The sequence below is a fragment of the Microtus oregoni genome, unplaced genomic scaffold (assembly GCF_018167655.1).
Source record: "Microtus oregoni isolate MIOR12 unplaced genomic scaffold, Mior012 000003F_ref0000135, whole genome shotgun sequence".
Classification (NCBI taxonomy): domain Eukaryota; kingdom Metazoa; phylum Chordata; class Mammalia; order Rodentia; family Cricetidae; genus Microtus; species Microtus oregoni.
Window position 1 is genome coordinate 35720310 of NW_024543062.1, and position 18892 is coordinate 35739201.

Consider the following 18892-nt stretch of genomic DNA (forward strand, 5'->3'; position numbering starts at 1 on the left):
CTTAAAAAAAAAATCAACTAACCCCCGTACATTGGTCTACATCCTTTGCTCTTTTGCTGAGGCTACTAGGTGTATGTGATAGTTCTCTGTTAGAGGGACAGCATTGCCAGGGCTGTTCTCCAGTGACCTGTGATCTCATCTTGGCTCAGGCTTCTCCACAGACAGTGACACTCACACAGGCAACAGCAGCAGGGCAACAGGTACAGATGATCCCAACGGTGACTGCCACAGCCCAAGTGGTGCAGCAGAAGCTCCTTCAGCAGCAGGTGGTCACTACAGCCTCTGCCTCACTGCAGACCCCTGGTGGTCCAGCCCCAGCACAGCTTCCAACCAGCTCTGACAGCCCAAGCCAGCAGCCCAAACTACAGATGCGAGTCCCTGCTGTGAGGCTGAAGACACCCACCAAGCCTCCATGCCAATAGGAAGGAAACTGGTTGGTACTATGGCAAGGCTGTCTTATCTTAGTAGAATGTTCTACTGTTTTTGGACTCCGGGATCTGCTGGTACCTAGGTTGGCCAAAGTGATTTGACTTTCTCCTGAGTGTGACTAACTGAAAAAGCGACAGTTGCAGTCTTTGATGGTTTCACTGTGTGGGCAATGTCCACATCAGTCTTTTGAAAAGCCCTTTAGTTTCTTCTGTAGTGTACACTACTCAGTTATGTGGTAGGGGCAGCATGTCCTACAGCAGGGTCCAGCTCATTGAATGTTCAGGGAGATGTAGGAGACAAGGGCAGACCATCAGATGCCCCCACCCCCACCCCTCTTTCCAGAGCTTTCACTCAATATGCCAGTGAGGTCCTAGCTTGCATTTATGAGCACCCATCTTGCACCAGTGGGCAGTGGCTTTCCTTTGAATGAGGCTCTGGGACTGACACCATTTCTGTATAGCCAAGTTTGTGTTTATACACACTGTACTGAGATCCTTTACAGTATTCTTGTGAGAAGCTAGTGTGGGTTACATGTATAGGGCAGCCTGGTGCAGTTGATACCCAGGTTCCCTTATTGTTGTCCTGGTCTAGTCTGGAAGGCATTGCTGTTGTGCCACCCCAGCAGCTCTTCATGGATTTAAACAGCTGTTGCAGTGACAGGCCTGCAATTGAAGGAGAAAGGGTTGGAATGAAAGTTCAGTCCTAAGTTCACTCTTCTTACCACTGTAAGGTGACTTGTATGGCATTCTTGGGCATAACAGGCTGACTGTGCCTTCTTACCTGCCAGAGTCGAAGGCCCATGTTCCACATTAGTGCTGAAGCCTGGAAGTTAAGTCTGTGAGGTCTATGCTGTCAGCACTGCAGCCTTGAAGACAGGAGTTGTATTGTTCTTCCCTGTCATGTCCATCCCACTTTTTGTGTACTGTGTGGGCAAGAATGTGACAATACATCCTGAAGCCCACCTAGAACTCACTTTTGAGCTCATAATGTGAAATTTGGGATAAAAGTAGCAATTAGGTGTTGAAAAACCAGAAGAGGTTTAATATTTTCTGAACCACAAACCTGTCCTACAAGCAAAAACCCATTGTTTTGGCTTAGTGTGTGCTGTGTTAGGGGAAGAATAGCCCTTGGGAGGTTCCTGGGTATCTGGCTCCCCATAGTCCTCAGGCAGAACTGAGCTCAGTGGGGGTCCTTGGTCAATGTTGCACTCACCTTTTTCTCCATCCTTCCCACTGTTGTGGCAGCATACTTCAGTGTGCCCAAGCCAGGTGGTTGGTGGGAGCAAGAGGCAGGGTCTTCATTTTTGGCAGTTACTTTCATCCATTTTTCAACCAGATAGCTGTTGTTTTCTTTTTTTTAAAAAATGTAATAAACAGGACTGAAATTGTAAATACTTTGTAAACACAAACATTTGTATTTGAATAGGGTTTTGATGTCCTACAAGCAGAGGCTAATAAAAGTGACCTTTCTACATCCTTGTTTTGTCTTTCATGACCAGTGTTTGGAGTAAGGATGTGTTGGTTAGAAAACAAAGCCTTCTGTGTATGTATTGCTCCAAAGCAATGCAGGGCTTGCATGTTCAAGGTCTTCCTCTTTAGTTCCTTGGCCTTGAAGCTACTCTGACACCTGGGTTCCTGTGCAGCTTTCCACCATGGGTGCTGTGTCTGCTTCAGGACTTCACAGTGCCAAAAGGACTGCAAGTTGAGCCCCTCTTCAGGCACTAGGAAGTAAGTAGAAAAACAACAGAAAAATAATGTTTTGATTTCTACTTAGAACTGTCATGCAAAAGTGAGCCTTCACACTGCTTCCTTTCTGAAAGGCCTTGGGGGTTCAGCTCATACCCAGCCTCACGCAAGCAGATCCCAGGTGGCCCTCCCTGGCTGGTCCCATGGTGTGTCCACCACCTTCATGGAACTAGCTCTTGTAGACCAGGCTGGTCTCGAACTCAGAGAGATCCGCCTGCCTCTGCCTCCCGAGTGCTGGGATTAAAGGCGTGCGCCACCACCTCCCGGCTCGAGTGCTGATCTTGATCAAGATAGTAGATGTGATCATTTCTGACACTGTCCATAAAAATGGACCTCAAGCAAGGTGTAGTGGTACACACTCTTAATCCCCAGCAGAGAGGCAAGGGGGATAAAGTTAGCCAGGGGTTTTCAGACGGGGAATGGGGAAAAAGGACTCACTTTCCTGCCTATCCCTACCCACTGCACAACCCTAAGGCTGACCCCAAACTCATTCATCTTGCCTACCTGCCTACCAAGTCATTTTACCCACCACACATTGTATGGAGCTCACAAAGAGCTTCACTCTGTCTTTATTGACAGCAAAGCAAGCACCCACGGGGAATACTTTATAGAAATCTTTAGCTGAGTTTCACAAGGGAAAAGTCACTGGGTCCAATCAAGCCCAACTGACCCAGATAACAGACGTAATTATTTATCAACCAATCTATCTTTATGGTAGATTTTGGTAAGTTGCTTCCAAGTCTTTATTTGCTGCTTTAAAAAAAAAATGATACATGTGCATTATCTGGGTCAGGGCATGAAGAGTACCTAAGATTACAGTAAAACAGTTTGACACACAGTAGGATAGCAGTCTTAAGTAACTTCAAGATGTATTAACTTTGTCACCAATAATACTTTTGAAAAAGCTATATTGGAAACCTTCTATAGACACATTCTAATATATACATACTAGTTTAAATGAAGTTACTCTATGTTGGGGCGGGGGAAGCTCAAAATCCCAACTAGATAACACATGCTAGCAAATAACCCCTGAACCAGGAATGGGTTCCCCTTTTGAGGACCCCCAAACACTGCAGACCATTGCCAATGTTCTTGGTTACCCTTCAGAACAGAACTTGACATAAGACAAGATGCCACACACTTAAAGCTTATACTCAACCTTGATGCTGCTTCCTTACTGGAATCCTGTGAGCACAATGACTAGTCTGACAAGATGGCTCACTGGTAGTGTGATAGTGGCAACTGTTTTAAAAAAGGACAGGCTTCTCTGTGTAGCCCTGGCTGTCCTGGAACTTGGCTCTGTAGACCAGGCTGGCCTTAAATTCAGAGATCCCCTTGGTCTAGCCTCCCATGTGCTGGGATTAAAGGTGTGTTTTCCCAGGCCAGGCACCAACTGCTTTCTTAAAAGCAGTTTCTTACTTTTTTTCCCCCTTCTGTCTGTTTGCCATGTGTGTCTGGTGCCCTTGGAGGGCATCAGAGCTTCTTTAACTGGAATCGCAGGCGGCTATCATGTAGGTACTAGAAACCAAACCTCTGCATCACAGAAAATGCTCAGTTACTAATCTCTAGGCTCTCACCCACTTTCTGATTGGATCAAAGGCCTGCCCCATGTGCTAGAACCCATATTAGGTACTGTTAATGGGGCCAAGAACCTGTGGTTAGACAGGTTATGGGCTCGAAAAACAAATACTATTATTCTGTTAATGAGCATACTGTTAAAATGACTTTTGATGATATTCCCATACCCATAGATTAAGTGTACCTCTCAGCTCTCATCATAGAAGCTGACTGCACTAGATGGCAGCTGCTCAGCTGGTACAAAGTAAGAGACTGTGTGGAGTGTTGGGCCCTAAAGGGGACATTCCATCCCTCTCTCCTAGGAAGAGGGTACAGAGAAAAGTGAAGAGCCAGAGGTGGGCTCTTCCAGAGGTCCTGAGTTCTATTCCCGGCAATCACATTGTGTATCACAGCCATTTATATAGTGAGATCTGGTGACTTCAGGCATACATGGAGGCAGAATAAGGTGGTGCATAATTTAAAGGAAAGCTTTTTTCCAGACACAAGAGAACAATATGACAGCATGCACAATTCTACCAGTAGCTGAGGAAGAACTACTGGAAGTCAGTTTTCTTTGTCCTGTGAGCCCTTGTAGGCACTTTTTTTAGTTTTTCGAGACAGGGTTTCTCTGTAGCTTTGGAGCCTGTCCTGGAACTAGCTCTTGTAGACCAGGCTGGCCTCGAACTCACAGAGATCCGCCTGCCTCTGCCTCCCAAGTGCTGGGATTAAAGGCGTGCGCCACCACCGCCCGGCCCTTGTAGGCACTTTTGAGTAAACAACAAAATCAATTCAGTAGGTTTAAAAAGAACAACAAAAAACTTCGGACTTAGGTGGGTGCGGAGATGAGTGGAGGAGATTTCATTTCATTGTATAAGATGTTCAAAGCATTAGTAATGTCAACAATCAAATGGAAGTCTGACTCTCAGACTAGCTGCTAGGAGATTCTAAATTAATCTCATGAGCAAAATCCTAGAGTCAGCAAGGGCCTGAGGATGGTGCCAGCGGCCTGTGTTGCTTTCTTGAGCTAGCCTAGGTGTCCTGAATTAGAGGGGTATTAGCGTGTTGAAGCTATCAGGAAATTGGCATGAGTTCAAGTTATCCATTTTTTTAAATATAAATGAAAACAGTTTATCTTAATGCTATAGATTTTTCTTTTTATTTATTTAATATTTTACAAAAAGCAGTCTCTTTGACTATGTTCAGGCAAGCACTCTCCTGCTTATGTGGGTACCATCTTGAAGGCTAGTAGCCATGGAAACATCTTAAACCAGCCTATTCCTGGGCTTCAGTGACTTGTCTGGGACAGGCTCACCATAGTCTCTCTGTAGACATGAAATGCTAATGCTAGGCACACTTTAATCTGCTGTCACCATAAGGCTGACCATAGTTTTTCATCACATTCCTGAAGGCACCCTTCAGCTTTACCTGAGCTTACTTCCAAAGACAGTTGGACCCCAGCTGTACAAACCAAGGGCCATTACTTTTCAGGACCAAGCCAACATCTAGGTTGCCTAGCCCAAGATGACCATGGTGCTTGCAGGGAAGGGTTGTTTCTAGTGGAACCCCAAGGAACCGTATCTTTTGCTTAAACACAACATTCATTTCAGCAGGATGTTCCCCCTGGGCTTTTGCTCCCATCTAGGCCATCTTCAGCTTTTGCTCTTCCTGTGGAGAAAAGGGATCATCCTTACCTGCTGTCTACAGAGCCCTTGCCCTACAACTGGGACACTACTGGCACTGTGTTCAGGAGGCATGTCCCATGGCATGAGGCTGCTTCCTACTTACCTCCCTTTCCTAGAATGTGTGATGACATTACCAGAGCTGAGCTGGATTTGCAAAAGCCCCACCTGGGTCCAAAAGCACTCACCTTGACAATCTTCTCCAGCTGAGACAAGGCCATCTCGTAATGAGGGACCAAGGGCTGCAGGAGCTCCCTGGGGATCTCATGGTGTGCCACCTCAGGCACCCCAGCTTCTGATACCATCTGGAGGAACTTCCTTTCCTAAAGGGAAGGGGTTTCATGGACAGGGTGGGAACAAATGCCATTTGCAGTAGCATGCATTTACCCATGACATCTGCTGGGAACTACATGGTCTTACCTGCACTTTCAGGAGAAGTGTGAAGGCCTGGCCTGTTTTTCCAGCTCGGGCTGTTCTCCCAACCCTGAAACCAAGCATAAGTGTTTTCTGGCCCTAACCCTGGAGACCTAATCGGACACCTGCTCTCTTGGCCACACAGCACACAAACCACGATGCAAGATCCCACATATAATGGCCAAGAGCTCATAAGCCCCACAGCAGCCACTGCTGACTAGACTTTACCTATGCACATAAGTTCGTAGGTACTGGGGGGCATCATAGTTGATCACCAGCTCCACACCCTGCACGTCGATGCCTCGAGCAGTAGCATCTGTACTGATAAGGCTGAGGAGACATGGGTACAGGGCTCAGAGGGCCAGAAACACTCAGCAGTCAACATGTGTACCCTCTCTGCTCTCTTGGGAGCCAGCTAACCCAGGAGCACCCCACCACAACACAGTCAGGTCCTGTCTGTTTTCCATGGACTCACAGCTGGATCTTTCCCTGTTCAAACTGCTTCAAGATTTTTTTCCTTTGGCCAGGTCCATAGCGGGAGGAGAATTCAGCCACACTCACACCCCCAAAGGCTTGTGTTAACAGGAAGAGCCTGGGTAGGTAAGAAATAGAAGCCAGCTGGTGCCAGGATCTAGTCTGTATTAGCTATACCCCGCCTTGGTTCAGCTTACCTGTGGGAATTCTCTCGAGAGTTAGTGAAGCAAAGGGCCCTTGAGAAGTTCATCCCAAGGACCAGGTGTAAGACAATAAGTGGCTTCGAGCTGAGCTTACAGGGTACATAGTGGTGCTGTGGGAAATGGACAGCAGGTGCTAGCCAGAAGCCCTGGGCCTAGGCACCAACTTGCCCCACATGCCCTACTTGCTTACCGTGAGCCCCACAGGGAAGGTGTACTTCCCTCCAAAGTTTCCATCCATCTCAACTGTGTCTTTAGGGCCACTGTGTCCCAGCTTTGTGGAAAAAAGCCTTGGCTGGTAGAGGCCAAGCCGCTGCAGTTTCTCAGGGTTCTGGGTCAGTGTGGCTGAGAACAGTAACTTCTGTAGAGGCATCTGGGGAGAGCAAGTGCTGGAAAACCAAGGGCGTGTTAGGACAGGATTCCTTCCTCAAGCCACTCTGACTGCTATTTTAGGGCGAGCAAGGGGAGCTGAGAAAGGGAGCAGCAGGATACCTGGCAGCAGTCACAGCCTGGGGCTGTGTCCTCTGGAGTAGGGCACAGGAGCCTGAGGGGCCTGCACTGTAGAAGGCTGCTGCCACCACTCTGGGCAGCCAGGACTGGTGCATGCTGTCTATCATCCGGTCAGCCTCATCAATGATCTACAGCAGACAGGAACCAAGGGTCAACTGAAGACTCCCCAATGACATCACCCCAGCTCAGGGACCCAAGTGTCCAGAAGGTGGCCTACCAGGAAGCGGAGCTGCTGGAGGCTGAATCCTGGGGTCTGGTCAATGTGGTCCACCAGGCGGCCAGGTGTGGCCACCACAATATCAGCCAGGCATCGGTAACCATCTACCCTACAAACCAGAAAGACTCAAAGAAGGGCCATCTAACAGCAAAGCCTCACATGTAAAGCACTAACACTGCCCTAATCAAAGGACAACTGCAGAGCCCACCACCTGGCACACCTACGTCTTCTGGACAAGGCTCTCCTGCTCCTTGGCCAGTGACTTCTGTCCAGTCACCAAAGCAACCCGCAGAGGTGTGGTATCCGTGTAGATGTTGAATACTTTGCTCACCTGCAAAAGCAGTCTGTCACTGGTCTAAAATAGACGGTGGTCCCTGCTATGACAAAGACTCTTGAGTTTAACACAGGTGGTCAAGGGATAAGTACCGTGTACATCCAGCAGGGCAACTAAGGCTGGGGATACAGACTTCTGGATACAGAGGGGCATACCTGTTGGGCCAGCTCCTTAGTAGGAAGCACAACCAGTGCACGGATGTGGCAGACCACTCGATGCAGCAGGGCCTGCAGGGACAGAAATGATCTGTGCCACCAGGACCCTCCCTGCTGTGCTCTTGCTAGAAATGTGTACTCTGATACTCACTTGTACCACAGGGACAACAAATGCCAGTGTTTTCCCACTGCCCGTTGGGGCAGACACACAGAGGTCACTAGGTTGGTATCCACCTCTGCCTACTAGAAACCCACTATCTGCACTCTCCAAGAGGGCAGGAATCACAGCTGCCTGGACTGTAACGAAGGAAGAAAAGGAACAGGTGAATTATATGCTAGGATATACCATGTCACCCAGGAGATCTCCTGGCCAAAGATGGCACCTGGATTGGATAAGACCTAAGATAATCATCAGGAACCTGAGCCCAAGGATGCAGAAGCTCACTGATCCAGTGTGAAGTAGGTACCCCTAAACCACAGCCCTTATATTGGAGCCCTGACAGCCCAGGGAAGGCTGCCTTGGGGAGTTCACCCCATCATCTGCGCAGGGCTGAAGGACCTGGAAAGTAGGAAGAGATGCCATTAGCCCTCAGCTGCTTCTGCAAGTCAGGGTGAACCTCATGGATGTCTTCGATAGGAGTAAGATCCTCAGTGACGCTCTTCTTGACACAGCTTGGCTTTGCCAGCCATGCTGGCAGGAAAGGCTGGACCTAAAAGAGTAAAAAAACCACAAGAGTTCTGCAGAGCCCTTCAGGCTCATGGAGCAACACCAGTTATCAGAAACTAGGAACAACAGAAGAGACCCTAACAGCAGCTTCTATAGAGGCACCTAGGGAGAGTAAGTGCTGGAAAACGAGGGCAAACATTAGCAGGGTGAAGAACGTATTAGCAGGGCAGGTTTCCTTAAGCCACCCTGACTCTCATTTTAGGGTCAGCAAGGGGAGCTAAGAAAGGGAGCAAAACTCACATGGAGCAGTCAACCCTGATGCAAGAGCTGACTTAGTCTCTCCTCAACCCTTCACCACCACCCATTCTTGGCAGTCTTCGGACAAGATGCCCAGACCAGCAATTGCCTCACTACGGCCAGAAATGTTTCTGCGGGGGCCGCCAGACACACCAGTGTCCAATAGGTCTTACACGTCTGTGGACTTCAGTTTCAAGAGTGTCCACACATACCCTATGGAACTCTATAAGCCTCCCGCCATTCTATAGTTAGGGCCACGTAAGGGCAAAAACAAAACAAAACGCACAAGCAACATCCCCACCCCGCCCCGATAAAGTTGAAGAGTAGCGGGCGGGCGGCCAGACTCACTCACCTTCAGTGTCTTCCTTCTTGCAAAGTCCCCCAACACAGGCCCTGGAGCCGGGGGTCTCGGGGCCTCCTCTGGGGGCTTCTCACCTGAGTCCTCTAAGTCGGTGTTGAGCTCTCCAGGCGACTCTTCGCCTCTCCCTGCGCGACACAACAACAGAGGGAACATAAACCCCGCAGCGCACCCAGGAAAAAGCCTCCAAGCCCCGTCCACATCTCGGCCACATGGCCCACCTGCATGCACACTGTAGTCGGCTTTCTGCCGCTTCGCCCTAGGAGCCTCCGGGCTCTGAGCCACAGAGCAGCCACGCCGCCGCCGGGGCCGTCGACGCCGCCTGCCTGCCGCTTCCGCGGCCTCCCCGGCGGGTTCAGGCTTCGGTTCCTGCTGCCGCCGCTCACGAGCTCGGTTCTGCAGCCGCTCGAGCAGCACTCGTGCCCGGCTACCCGCCTCTACCTCTGCATCCCCCAGTCCGGAAGCCTCCGGGCCTGCGTACCGCGCTACGTGGAATAGAGCCATAGTCGCAGCACGCCGTCGCTCTTCCTCGGCGCTCCCTGATGACGTGACCAGACCGAGCCATCGCAGACGTCACAGGCGCGACCAAGCTCGGTAGTCCCTCGCGGCGGCCTGGGTCGTCTCCTGGCTTCGGCCGGCTCCCGTGGGGAGCTTGGCCGTCTACTACAGGCGGTGCTAACGAGTTTTAGCACGTGGTCAGGCCAACGCGGTGTTTGACATCCTGGCTGTACTTCTGGTGAGCAGCGGGGGCGGCCCTGGGGCGGCAAACGGGAGGCACAGCTGGGCCCAGCGTCACCCTTTCTGACCTCCCGCCTCAGTCCGAGGACCCTGAGGATATCCAGGAAGGAGTGCGTACGTGCAGCCGACTCTTCGGTACCTTGCTGGAGCGGGAAGAGCTCTTCGTGGGCTCGCTGCCACGCGAGGACGGGGTCCTGGCAGGTAAAGTGACCTGGAGGGGCTGGGGTGCTGTCCTCCAGGCCGCCCCAACGGGACCCGCCTTCTTAAATGACACCAGGAAGAACACGCCAAGCCTGGGCCCTGTAGAAGGACTCAGTCCATTGTGGCTCAGAAAGTGAGATCCGTGTACTTGCCAGGCCTACACGAACTCGTATACTAGCAACTTTTTCCCCCGGGGTTTTAATTGTGCCACTTCAAAGTTTGGTGCTGTCACTGCCCTAGTGTTTGGGAGATCCAGATCTTGAGGCAAAGTGAGAAGAACTGTATTTTAATATCTAGTCCCAGTTTGCAGAGATCAGAAATGGTCTTTTCCAAGGCCTGGTCTGGATATAGGTTCACAACTGAAGATGGGAGACCTTGGGAAGGTGGGATGGGACACAAACATCAGTGGGAGTTAGCTCTCCTATGTTCTCAGGATCCCAGGGAGCCACACACAAATACAAAGTTTGGATGCGACACCGCTATCACAGCTGCTGTAATCGCCTGGAGGAGCTCCTGACCTATCCCTCCTTCCAAGTCAAGGTGAGTCTTGAAGTCCTTGGCCCAGCTTCTCTAAAGCACAGGTGTAGGGGCTGCTTTTGTGAACACCTCTCTTCCTGTTTAAGAGAAGTTACATGTCTTCATTGCTCTTTTTTCTTCCACAAAGATTTACGGTATGGTATTTGTGGTATGATTTATCTGGCTCTGAAGATGTGGTGTCTGTAACCCTAGTTCTGGGCACCGTATCTGCTTTGCATATTGTCATGTTTGGTGTGGTATCTCCAAAATTGCTTGATGAGAGAGCAGTTAGGTGGCTTCCCCTGCAAGCCCAGCTTGCCTCAGGCCAACTTCTGTTATAAGTTCTGTCCCAAGTCAACAAGAGCATGTCACTGTCACCATCATCACATACATGTAACACGGAGCAAGGTAAGATGTGGTCTCCTTTCTCTCCTACTTCTTGACCCTGGCCAAAGCCTGTTTGGGAGCGACCCTGAGGCTAGGTGAACTCTGGGAGGCCATCTAGATGGGGACATCATGGTTACTCTTTCTCTGCTTCCCAGGAGCTGGCCCTCAAGACACTCATGAAGTTTGTGCAGCTGGAAGGAGCGAAACCCCTGGAGAAGCCCCAGTGGGAAAGTTACTACCTCTTCCCCCGCCCACTCTTCAGGGTAAGGCCTTAGTGGGATCTGGAAGACTGTGGTGGCCAAGCCTAAGATGGTTTCGTGAGTTAGTTTCCTGAACAGATAGCTGGGACATATTATGTTCCTGTCTTGCTTTGACCTGGGAACTAAGCAAGGCTTACTGCTTACAGGTCTCTGTTGTAGCACAGTTAATAAAAACCCAGAGACAGATATTGGCATTCAGCCTGAAGTTCATAAAAGCAAAATAGCCAGCCACTGGCTTTTACCTCTACCTCATTCTGAAATGGTGATGCTGCCTCCAGGAATCCTCAGAACGAGACTGAGAGCTGTCTCCTCGCCTCCTATATTCCTCTCTAGTGCTGGAACTAAAGATGTGCACTACTTCCGACCAGTTTGGATGGCAAACTAATATAGCTTCTAGGACTAAAGGTATGTGTCACCACTGTCTAGTCTGTAAGGCTGACCAGTGGGGATGTTTTACTCTCTGATCTCCAGGCAAACTTTATTGAAATGCAAATGAAATATCACTATATTCTGTCTTGTGAATTGGAGAGGAAATGGCAGACGGCCTGGTGGTGTGGAGCTTGATGGATGGTGACATCCTTCTTGACCATGCTAGGACCATTTTGTGGAAGAGAGTCATTCACCCTGTCTTTCTCCCCAGGCAGTGGTAGGAGGCCTGCTCACATCCGAGGATGACCACAGCCTGCTTATCTCCCAGTTCTGCGAATACTTGGAATATGATGATATTCGGTACCACACAATGCAGGCGGCCACAAGCACTGTAGCCCAAGCCACCAGCCAGCAATCTGAGGTAAAAAGCTGGGTTCCATCACCATCCTATGCCGTAGTGCCTCAGGGAGGCAAGTAGATGGCAGCAGCCTGGACAATTGCTCAGGCTAGGCTTTCTGCAGGTGTCACCCACCTTCTGGAACAATGCCTTCATGTTGCTGTCTGCTGTGAACCTGCCCCTCTAAGAGCATGACCTTACCAAGTTCTCTGTGAAGCACACACGTGAGTTCTGAGCAGGTTAAGGCCCACTGGAGCCTGACCCTGGTAGGAGGGCTCCTGGAGAGATCCAGGCCTCTCAGCCTGGCTAGCCATTGTCTTCCCCTTTTTGCTGTGATTTCAGAGATGTCAGACAAGTGGAAGGTCATTCACTTGAAGGTGAGATGCTTTCAGAGACTGAAGACCTTCCTTGGCATGGCCTCCTCTCTGGGCAGTTATAGGTAATAGCATGTACTCCATTGTCTCAAGTGATGCCACTTTTATGTATTACTATAACCAGCTTCAGACCTGAATCCTGTGCCCCTCTGTTCTTTGTCTCTCCTTGTGCTGAGACTTGGCATCACAGACTGGCCTGGGTCTTTCAGGGTCAAAGGCCCACAGTTGACTACAGAAGGACTGGGTGGGTCTGGGGTTTATCAGGATACACACATTGCCTGGTCCCGTTGAAGGAGCACAGAAAAGCTTTCCAGGAGATGTGGCTTGGGTTCCTTAAACATAAGGTAGAGTGTGGTGGGTGAAGCCCCTGGTTTTATTGTGGGCAGTGGGGGCAAGGGAAGCAGCTCCGTGACTGCCATGATCTCTACAGCTGCCCCTCAGCCTCTACAAGAAGGTACTAGTGGCTATGCATGACTCCATCCTGCCCCACCTGGCTCAGCCCACCCTCATGATTGACTTCCTCACAAGCGCTTGTGATGTGGGTGAGTGGGACTTCCACTTAGGTTATTCGACAAGGGGCACTCACTGTGCATGGGCCCAGCTGCCATCTCCTGCCTGACAGATCTGAGCTAAACTCCCATAACCTTCCTGCATGTGACCGTAGGTAGTCAGTCTCTCTATAGGCTGGCCACCTGCATCTATGCCCACTCCTCCCTTACCTACTCAGGCCCAGGGTGAGCAAGGTGTAGGTAGCCTCACGTCTTCCTGTGTTTCTGCAGGTGGTGCCATCAGCCTCCTGGCCTTGAATGGGCTTTTCATCCTAATCCATAAGCATAACCTGTGAGTACCAAATAGGACCACTCTGGTCTGCTGTCTAGTTTTCTCTCAAAGGCCTTTGTTGCTCACCTGGGAGGTTAATGCAGAAGAGGTGCAAGAGGAGGAGCCTTGCTTACCTGGGGGGTTCTGTCCCTTTAACCAGTTCACCTCCTGTGTCCTCTCTGCTCCCTCCCTCAGGGAATACCCTGATTTCTATCAAAAGCTCTATGGCCTCCTGGATCCATCCATCTTTCACGTCAAGTACCGAGCCCGGTTCTTTCACTTGGCCGACCTCTTCCTTTCCTCCTCGTGAGTTTTGGGAATATCCAGCTCCATGGTCTGTGGGGGCTATAGTTCTGGTTAGGGAGGCAGTGGAAGGATGTTTGGGGACCTGTTTTCTCATACCTGTTTCCCTCCCAGCCACCTCCCCGCCTACCTGATGGCTGCCTTTGCCAAACGCCTGGCCCGGCTGGCCTTAACAACACCTCCTGAGGCCCTTCTTATGGTCCTGCCCTTTATCTGCAACCTGTTGCATAGACACTCTGCCTGCCGAGTTATGGTGCATCGTCCACAGGACATTGGTGAGTGTGAGTAGCTGGGCATCATGGCACACCGTGGCTCCTGTGGTCCAAAAGGCCAGGTGGCAAATGGAATCTTGATCCTGTTTGTAGAGCTAGATGCTGATCCATATGACCCAGTAGAGAAGGACTCAGCCAGGAGCCATGCCTTGGAGAGCTGCTTGTGGGAGCTGCAGGTGAGTCATCTGCCTGTCCAGCTTCTAGAAGGCATTTGAGTCTCCACTGACACATCTCCAGCAGCCCCTAGAGATCTTGGTCACACAGGGCACCATGCCAGCGTATGCTAAGATACTCGGTTGCTGGTGACCCCACACTGGCTCAGGGCTTCAAGCTCCATTCTAAGGCCCTGCTGCTATGTCATGAGGTTTCTGACATCACTCTAACTTGCTCCTAGACTCTTCAGCAGCACTACCATCCTGAGGTATCCAGAGCTGCCGGGGTCATCAACCAGGTGCTATCTGTCCCTGAGGTCAGCATTGCGCCACTCCTGGAACTTACTGCTTATGAGGTGAGAGCTGTGCACAGGGCTGTTGGGGTGCAGGCCACGGGGACTACTGCATCCAGCCCAATGCCACCCATTGTCTGTCCTTTGCAGATCTTTGAGCAGGACCTGAAGAAGAAGGCACCTGGGTCAGTGCCCCTGGGGTTTATCCCATCCAAAGGCCTGCTGGGCCGACAGGATCACCTCTGCACCCAGTTCTTCACTCTCACCTGACCTGGCCTCATCTCCTAAGAATTTTCTTTTTGTGTCTGAAACAGACTCACTTTGTAACCCAGGCTGGCCTGTAACTTGTGGTCCCCCTGGCTCAGCTTCCCTGGTGCTGAGGTACAAGGTCCACCACCATGTCTGCGTTCAAATAAATGTTTTTTTTTTTTTTTTTTTTTAAAGGGAGTATATCTGGCCAGTCGGGTCTTGGGCAGAGTTGGAATCTTTGGGCCAAGTTTCTTCCCTGCTAGGCAGGCAGGGTCTGCCAGAGTCCTCTGCCTTTCTTGTAGCCTGGAGGACAGGACAGAGGGCTTGGATACTTCCACAGGGATCCTGGGAAGGTGGCACAGGAGCACTGGGCCCATTTTGTAATAGGGCAGCCCTGCTATATCCATCTGTGCTTAGTTTAGACTCATGTGAGGCAGGGTACCCAAGTGGTGTCCTGGGGACACAGATCTGCCCCAATCTTCTGGGCTGCTGTAAGTCTACTTGCTCTTTACCACTAGAGAGTCTAGTTTCTATCAGTTTCATCTGAAGGTTGTTCAAAGAGATGTCTCGGATCTGTAGTGATTCAAGCAGATGAGTATACTGTCCTGTTTCTACTCCCAGTTTGGCTGTTTGGAATCTGTGTGAACCCATTTGCAAGGGATTGGCCAGTAGGCCCTACTGTGCATGACTTGTAAGGCTTTGACAGAAATGATGGTGGGTGGATTTGTTTGTCATGTGCAGATTTGGGAACACAGGACTGGCTTCCATATGTCATTGCCTTAGCCACATTTTTGCTCTCCTCCAGTCATTCTGGTTCCTGCCTGAGGGCATTTCTGCTGGCCACACCATTTCTCTAAATTACCCCATTATTCAAGCTCTGTTTGGAATGTGGACTTGGTGGTACTCCACAGGTGGAACTGAGCTATGAGGGTGAGATGGTTGGGATCAGCAAGAGGACCCTGGAAGCTCTGTGGGATGCCCAGAACTTCCTGAGGCCAAGCTTCTGTGGATCACATAGAACGGAAGGTATGGGAGTGAGCAAGCTGCCCAGGAGGAGACAGAGGAGTCTCCTGGAAGGCAGCTACCCCATGTTAGTGACTACAGTTGTGAGTCGTCCCTCTCTGTGCTTAGTTCTCTGTGGGCAATGTGTATAACATCTAGTTGGGTCAGGCTCTTTTGGGCCACCTCACATGTTGCTTGCTTGCAGGGAAAGGCCTGTGGTGGTGTCTACACAAGTGAGGACATACACACTCACTGACTGGCAGTCCCTTATCAGGCAGATCTCACACATGGATTCTGCCATTGCATCTATGCACAGGGGCCAAAACTGGGAGCAAGCCTCACAGGACTGGATAGCGTGCTGAATGTTGGAGGGTTTTACCAGTATGCCAGCATTTGGTATTTTCCATCCCATCCTCTGCTGGCTCCTGTGGCTCTTGCCTTGGTAAAGGTATGTTTCTCATTTCCCTGGGGGTCTCAGAAGGTAGATGTTGTACATAAACTACCAGGGACTCCAGCTCTTAATTTTCTCCTGCCCACTGTTGCCCTTAAAGTGGTTGCCCAATCACCTGATGGCTTTTCCTTTACCACTGGGTCATCATAAAGTCAGGCCCAACTGTCAGTATAGGTTGTTACTGACCAAAGTTCCCATATTGTTATCCGTATGGTTCCTTTGCCAGTCACATGGTGCTTATTTTCATTCGTATTGCTGCTACCTGCCCATTCTGGTTTGGCACCCATGCACACCAGCCATCGGTATGAATTGGGGATGTCCCTTCTAGTATTCAGTCAGGTTTGGCTGGAGAGTCAATTGCAAGAGGCAGGAGGAGAGGTTCTGGCTTTAAATGGCACTGGCCCCACTACCACCTACATAGCATTGGTGATAAGGTGTTTTAGGGTTTCTATTGCTGTGTTGACTCTCATGACCAAAGCACCTTAGGGAGGAAAGGGTTTGTTTGGCTTATAACATTGTTCATCAAAGGAAGTAGGACAGGAACTCAAATGGCAGGAACTTATGGTAGAGACTATGGAGGTAGCCTTGGTTGTTCTGGAACTCGCTCTGTAGACCAGGCTGGCCCTGAATTCACAAAGATCCACCTACCTCTGCCTCTCTAGTGTGGTGTTAAAGGTGTGTGCCACCACCATCCACAGATGAGCCTGCTTATAGAATCCAGATCCACCAGCCCAGAGATCGCCCCACCCACAATGTGCTAAGCCTTCCCCTATCAATAATGAAAATGCACAGCTGGATCTTATGGATCCATTTTTTTTTTTAATTTGAGGGCTCCCTTTTTGATGCCTCTAGCTTGTGTCAAGTAAACATAAAACCAGCCAGTACAGTTGACTTCTTGTCAACTCGACACACAAACGCATCACTGTTCATCCTTAAGATGAACACGTTAATAAAGATATCACAATATAAGATATTTTACAGACTTAGAAATTCCCACAGCCTTACAAATTAAAACCCGTTAAAAGTTGTCTCTTCAAAAATAAGCAGTCTCAATAGGCGGTGGTAGTGCACCCTTAAGCCCATCGGAGGGAGGCAGAGGCAGGCAGATCTTTGTGAGGTGGATGCCAGCCTGGTCTACTGAGGGAGTTCCAGGACAGCCAGAGGTGCACAGAGAAATCTGTGACTACCTACCAAGTTTGATGCATGTGGCTCTCTAAAAAAAATAAAATAAAATAGAAAACAAAACAAAAAACAAAAAAAAAAACAAGACAATAACAACAGCAACAACAAAATCCAAATTCTCTGTAAAACTCCAAGATCTCTTTTTAAGAAAGCTTTAAAATCTCTTTTAACTGTGGGCTTCTGCAAAAGCACTTTTTTACTTCAAGATGGAAGAACCAGAGCACAGTCACATTCTGAGCAAAGCAAAAGTTAACAGTATAAATAACTCAGAGCCCAATATTTAGGATTCACGTACTGTTGTGCCCACATTTTGGAACCCCAAAATAAATCTATGAAGCCAGTTTCCAATGTAAATGTAAAAGGGTCTTTATTTACAAGCCTCCAGCACACCAACACAATGGGTAAGAAGGCAGTAGGGTCGGCCACCAGCTCAGGAAGAGATCAGCTTTTAAAGGGGAAGTGCTGTAGGAGCTCAGCCTGGTGCTCTGCTGCAGGTCTCTGCCCTTGTCTCCACATCAAATGGTGACATTTAAGATAGTCGTCAAATTTGACTACAGGGCAAGGCCAGTTCAGGCACCCTCTCCATCATTGCTTAGGGTCTTATCTGGAGTCATCCTTGTGGATTCCTGGGCATTTCTCTAGTGCCAGGTTTCTTGCTAGCCCCATAATGGCTACCTCAATCAAAATATCCAGTTGAAGAGTAGTGGAGGAAGTTGAAGAGTGATGGAGGAAGGTCATTGGCTAATAAAGGCACTGCCATGGCCCATTTTATTGGTTAGGACATAGGTAGGTGGAGTAAACAGAACAAAACGCTGGGAGGAAGAGGAAGTGAGGTCAGACTCCACAGCTCTGCTCTCGGGAGTAGACGCCTGGGAGAGATGCCATGCTCCTGGCTCCTGGGCAGACGCACGCTATGAAGCTCCGACCCAGGATGGACTAGGCTAGAATCTTCCCGGTAAGACTGGTTCTCACAGATTATTAGAGATGGGTTGATCGGGATAACAGGATTAGCCAGTAAGGGCTAGGGCTAAAGGGCCAAGCAGTGATTAAAAGAATACAGTGTCTGTGTAATTATTTCGGGGCATAAGCTAGCCGGGCAGGCGGCTGGGGTGTTGGGGATGCAGACCCGCCGCCGCCCTTATTACTTCAGAGGAGTGAGGACATGAGCGAAGAGGTCAAGATCATGATGGGTACACCCACTGAAAATGGCTTACCTGAGCTAATGGGAGCTCACCAACTCTGGCCAGACAGGGAAGGAACCAGCATAGGACCAAGCTAGACCCTCTGAATGTGGGTGACAGTTGTATGACTGGGGTAGACTGGGGCCACTGGCAGTAAGACCAGGATTTGTCCCTGCTGCTTGTACTGGCTTTTTGGAACCCGTTCTCTTTGGATGAATACCTTGCTCAACTTGGATATAATGGGGAGGGCCTTGGTCCTTCCTTGGAGCAGTGTGCCTTCTGGAGAGTGGATGGGGGGTGGAGTGGGGGAAAGGTGGAGGGAACGAGAGGAGGGGAGAGAGTGGGAACTGGAGTTAGTATGTAAAATGAAAAAATTTTGTTTTCTTTTTTAAAAAATAAGGGGGAAGTGCTGCAGTTAAGGAAGTACATATCTCTATGATTTAGGATTGGGCCGTGGGAATACAGAATAAGAAAATTTCTGAAACCATTGGTCAGTTTTTGGGCTCAAAAACCCTAACAAAGAAACAAATCACTGACAAGGTTTCTGCCAGGGCAGGTTTTCGGAGACATCTGGTCCTCGTTAAATTTTACTATCTCACACCTTAATCGGCCTTTGCAGCACATTCGGTCAGTTCTAGGTCATCATTTGCCTTAAGAGATATCTGCCTTTAATCCCAGCACTTGGAGGCAGGTAGATCTCTGTGATTTGA

General features: G+C 49.7%; 3 protein-coding genes across 12 annotated transcripts in view; 2 read left to right on the forward strand and 1 right to left on the reverse strand.

The window, feature by feature from the left end:
- The window catches only part of Ep400 (E1A binding protein p400), a 102988-nt gene extending 101088 nt beyond the window's left edge, over positions 1 to 1900 (forward strand). For all 7 annotated transcript variants that reach the window (XM_041648224.1, XM_041648227.1, XM_041648225.1 and 4 more), the window contains one exon: positions 150 to 1900. In XM_041648224.1, the coding sequence (XP_041504158.1) occupies positions 150 to 422 (273 nt within the window). In that variant the 3' untranslated portion in view covers positions 423 to 1900. The remainder of the gene's footprint in view (positions 1 to 149) is intronic.
- Positions 1896 to 9586, reverse strand: Ddx51 (DEAD-box helicase 51). 4 transcript variants are annotated; one of them, XM_041648233.1, is made up of 15 exons: positions 9258 to 9585; positions 9031 to 9164; positions 8274 to 8424; positions 7866 to 8011; positions 7715 to 7786; positions 7450 to 7556; positions 7226 to 7334; positions 6991 to 7136; positions 6692 to 6887; positions 6496 to 6611; positions 6300 to 6416; positions 6053 to 6154; positions 5831 to 5894; positions 5599 to 5733; positions 1896 to 2149 (listed from the first exon to the last, which is right to left on the reverse strand). In XM_041648233.1, the coding sequence occupies exons 1-15, from the start codon at positions 9538 to 9540 to the stop codon at positions 2099 to 2101; spliced, it is 1929 nt and encodes a 642-aa protein (XP_041504167.1). In that variant the 5' UTR covers positions 9541 to 9585; the 3' UTR covers positions 1896 to 2098. The 4 variants fall into 4 exon arrangements, with proteins under 4 accessions (XP_041504167.1, XP_041504165.1, XP_041504168.1 ...); XM_041648234.1 differs by lacking the exon at positions 1896 to 2149 and adding an exon at positions 4876 to 5396 and having other exon boundaries at positions 9258 to 9584; XM_041648231.1 differs by having other exon boundaries at positions 9031 to 9586.
- On the forward strand, positions 9579 to 15566 carry Noc4l (nucleolar complex associated 4 homolog). The gene is given in 17 exon segments (XM_041648669.1): positions 9579 to 9583; positions 9627 to 9720; positions 9722 to 9772; positions 9855 to 9975; positions 10409 to 10515; positions 11034 to 11141; positions 11779 to 11928; positions 12029 to 12128; positions 12247 to 12281; positions 12572 to 12622; positions 12709 to 12820; positions 13058 to 13118; positions 13293 to 13403; positions 13515 to 13675; positions 13766 to 13848; positions 14067 to 14180; positions 14268 to 15566. Coding segments are annotated over 17 exon segments (1584 nt in total). The 3' UTR covers positions 14388 to 15566.
- The last annotated feature ends 3326 nt before the right edge of the window (positions 15567 to 18892 follow it).

Coding starts and splice junctions, on each gene's coding strand:
- Ddx51 (XM_041648231.1), bottom strand. CDS start 9,540: ATGGCTCTATTCCACGTAGCGCGGTACGCAGGCCCGGAGGCTTCCGGA. Junction 5,734..5,830: donor CACTTCTCCTGAAAGTGCAG/GTAAGACCATGT, acceptor CCTTCCCTTTAG/GAAAGGAAGTTCCTCCAGAT. Junction 2,150..5,598: donor AGCTGGAGAAGATTGTCAAG/GTGAGTGCTTTT, acceptor CTTACTTCCTAG/TGCCTGAAGAGGGGCTCAAC.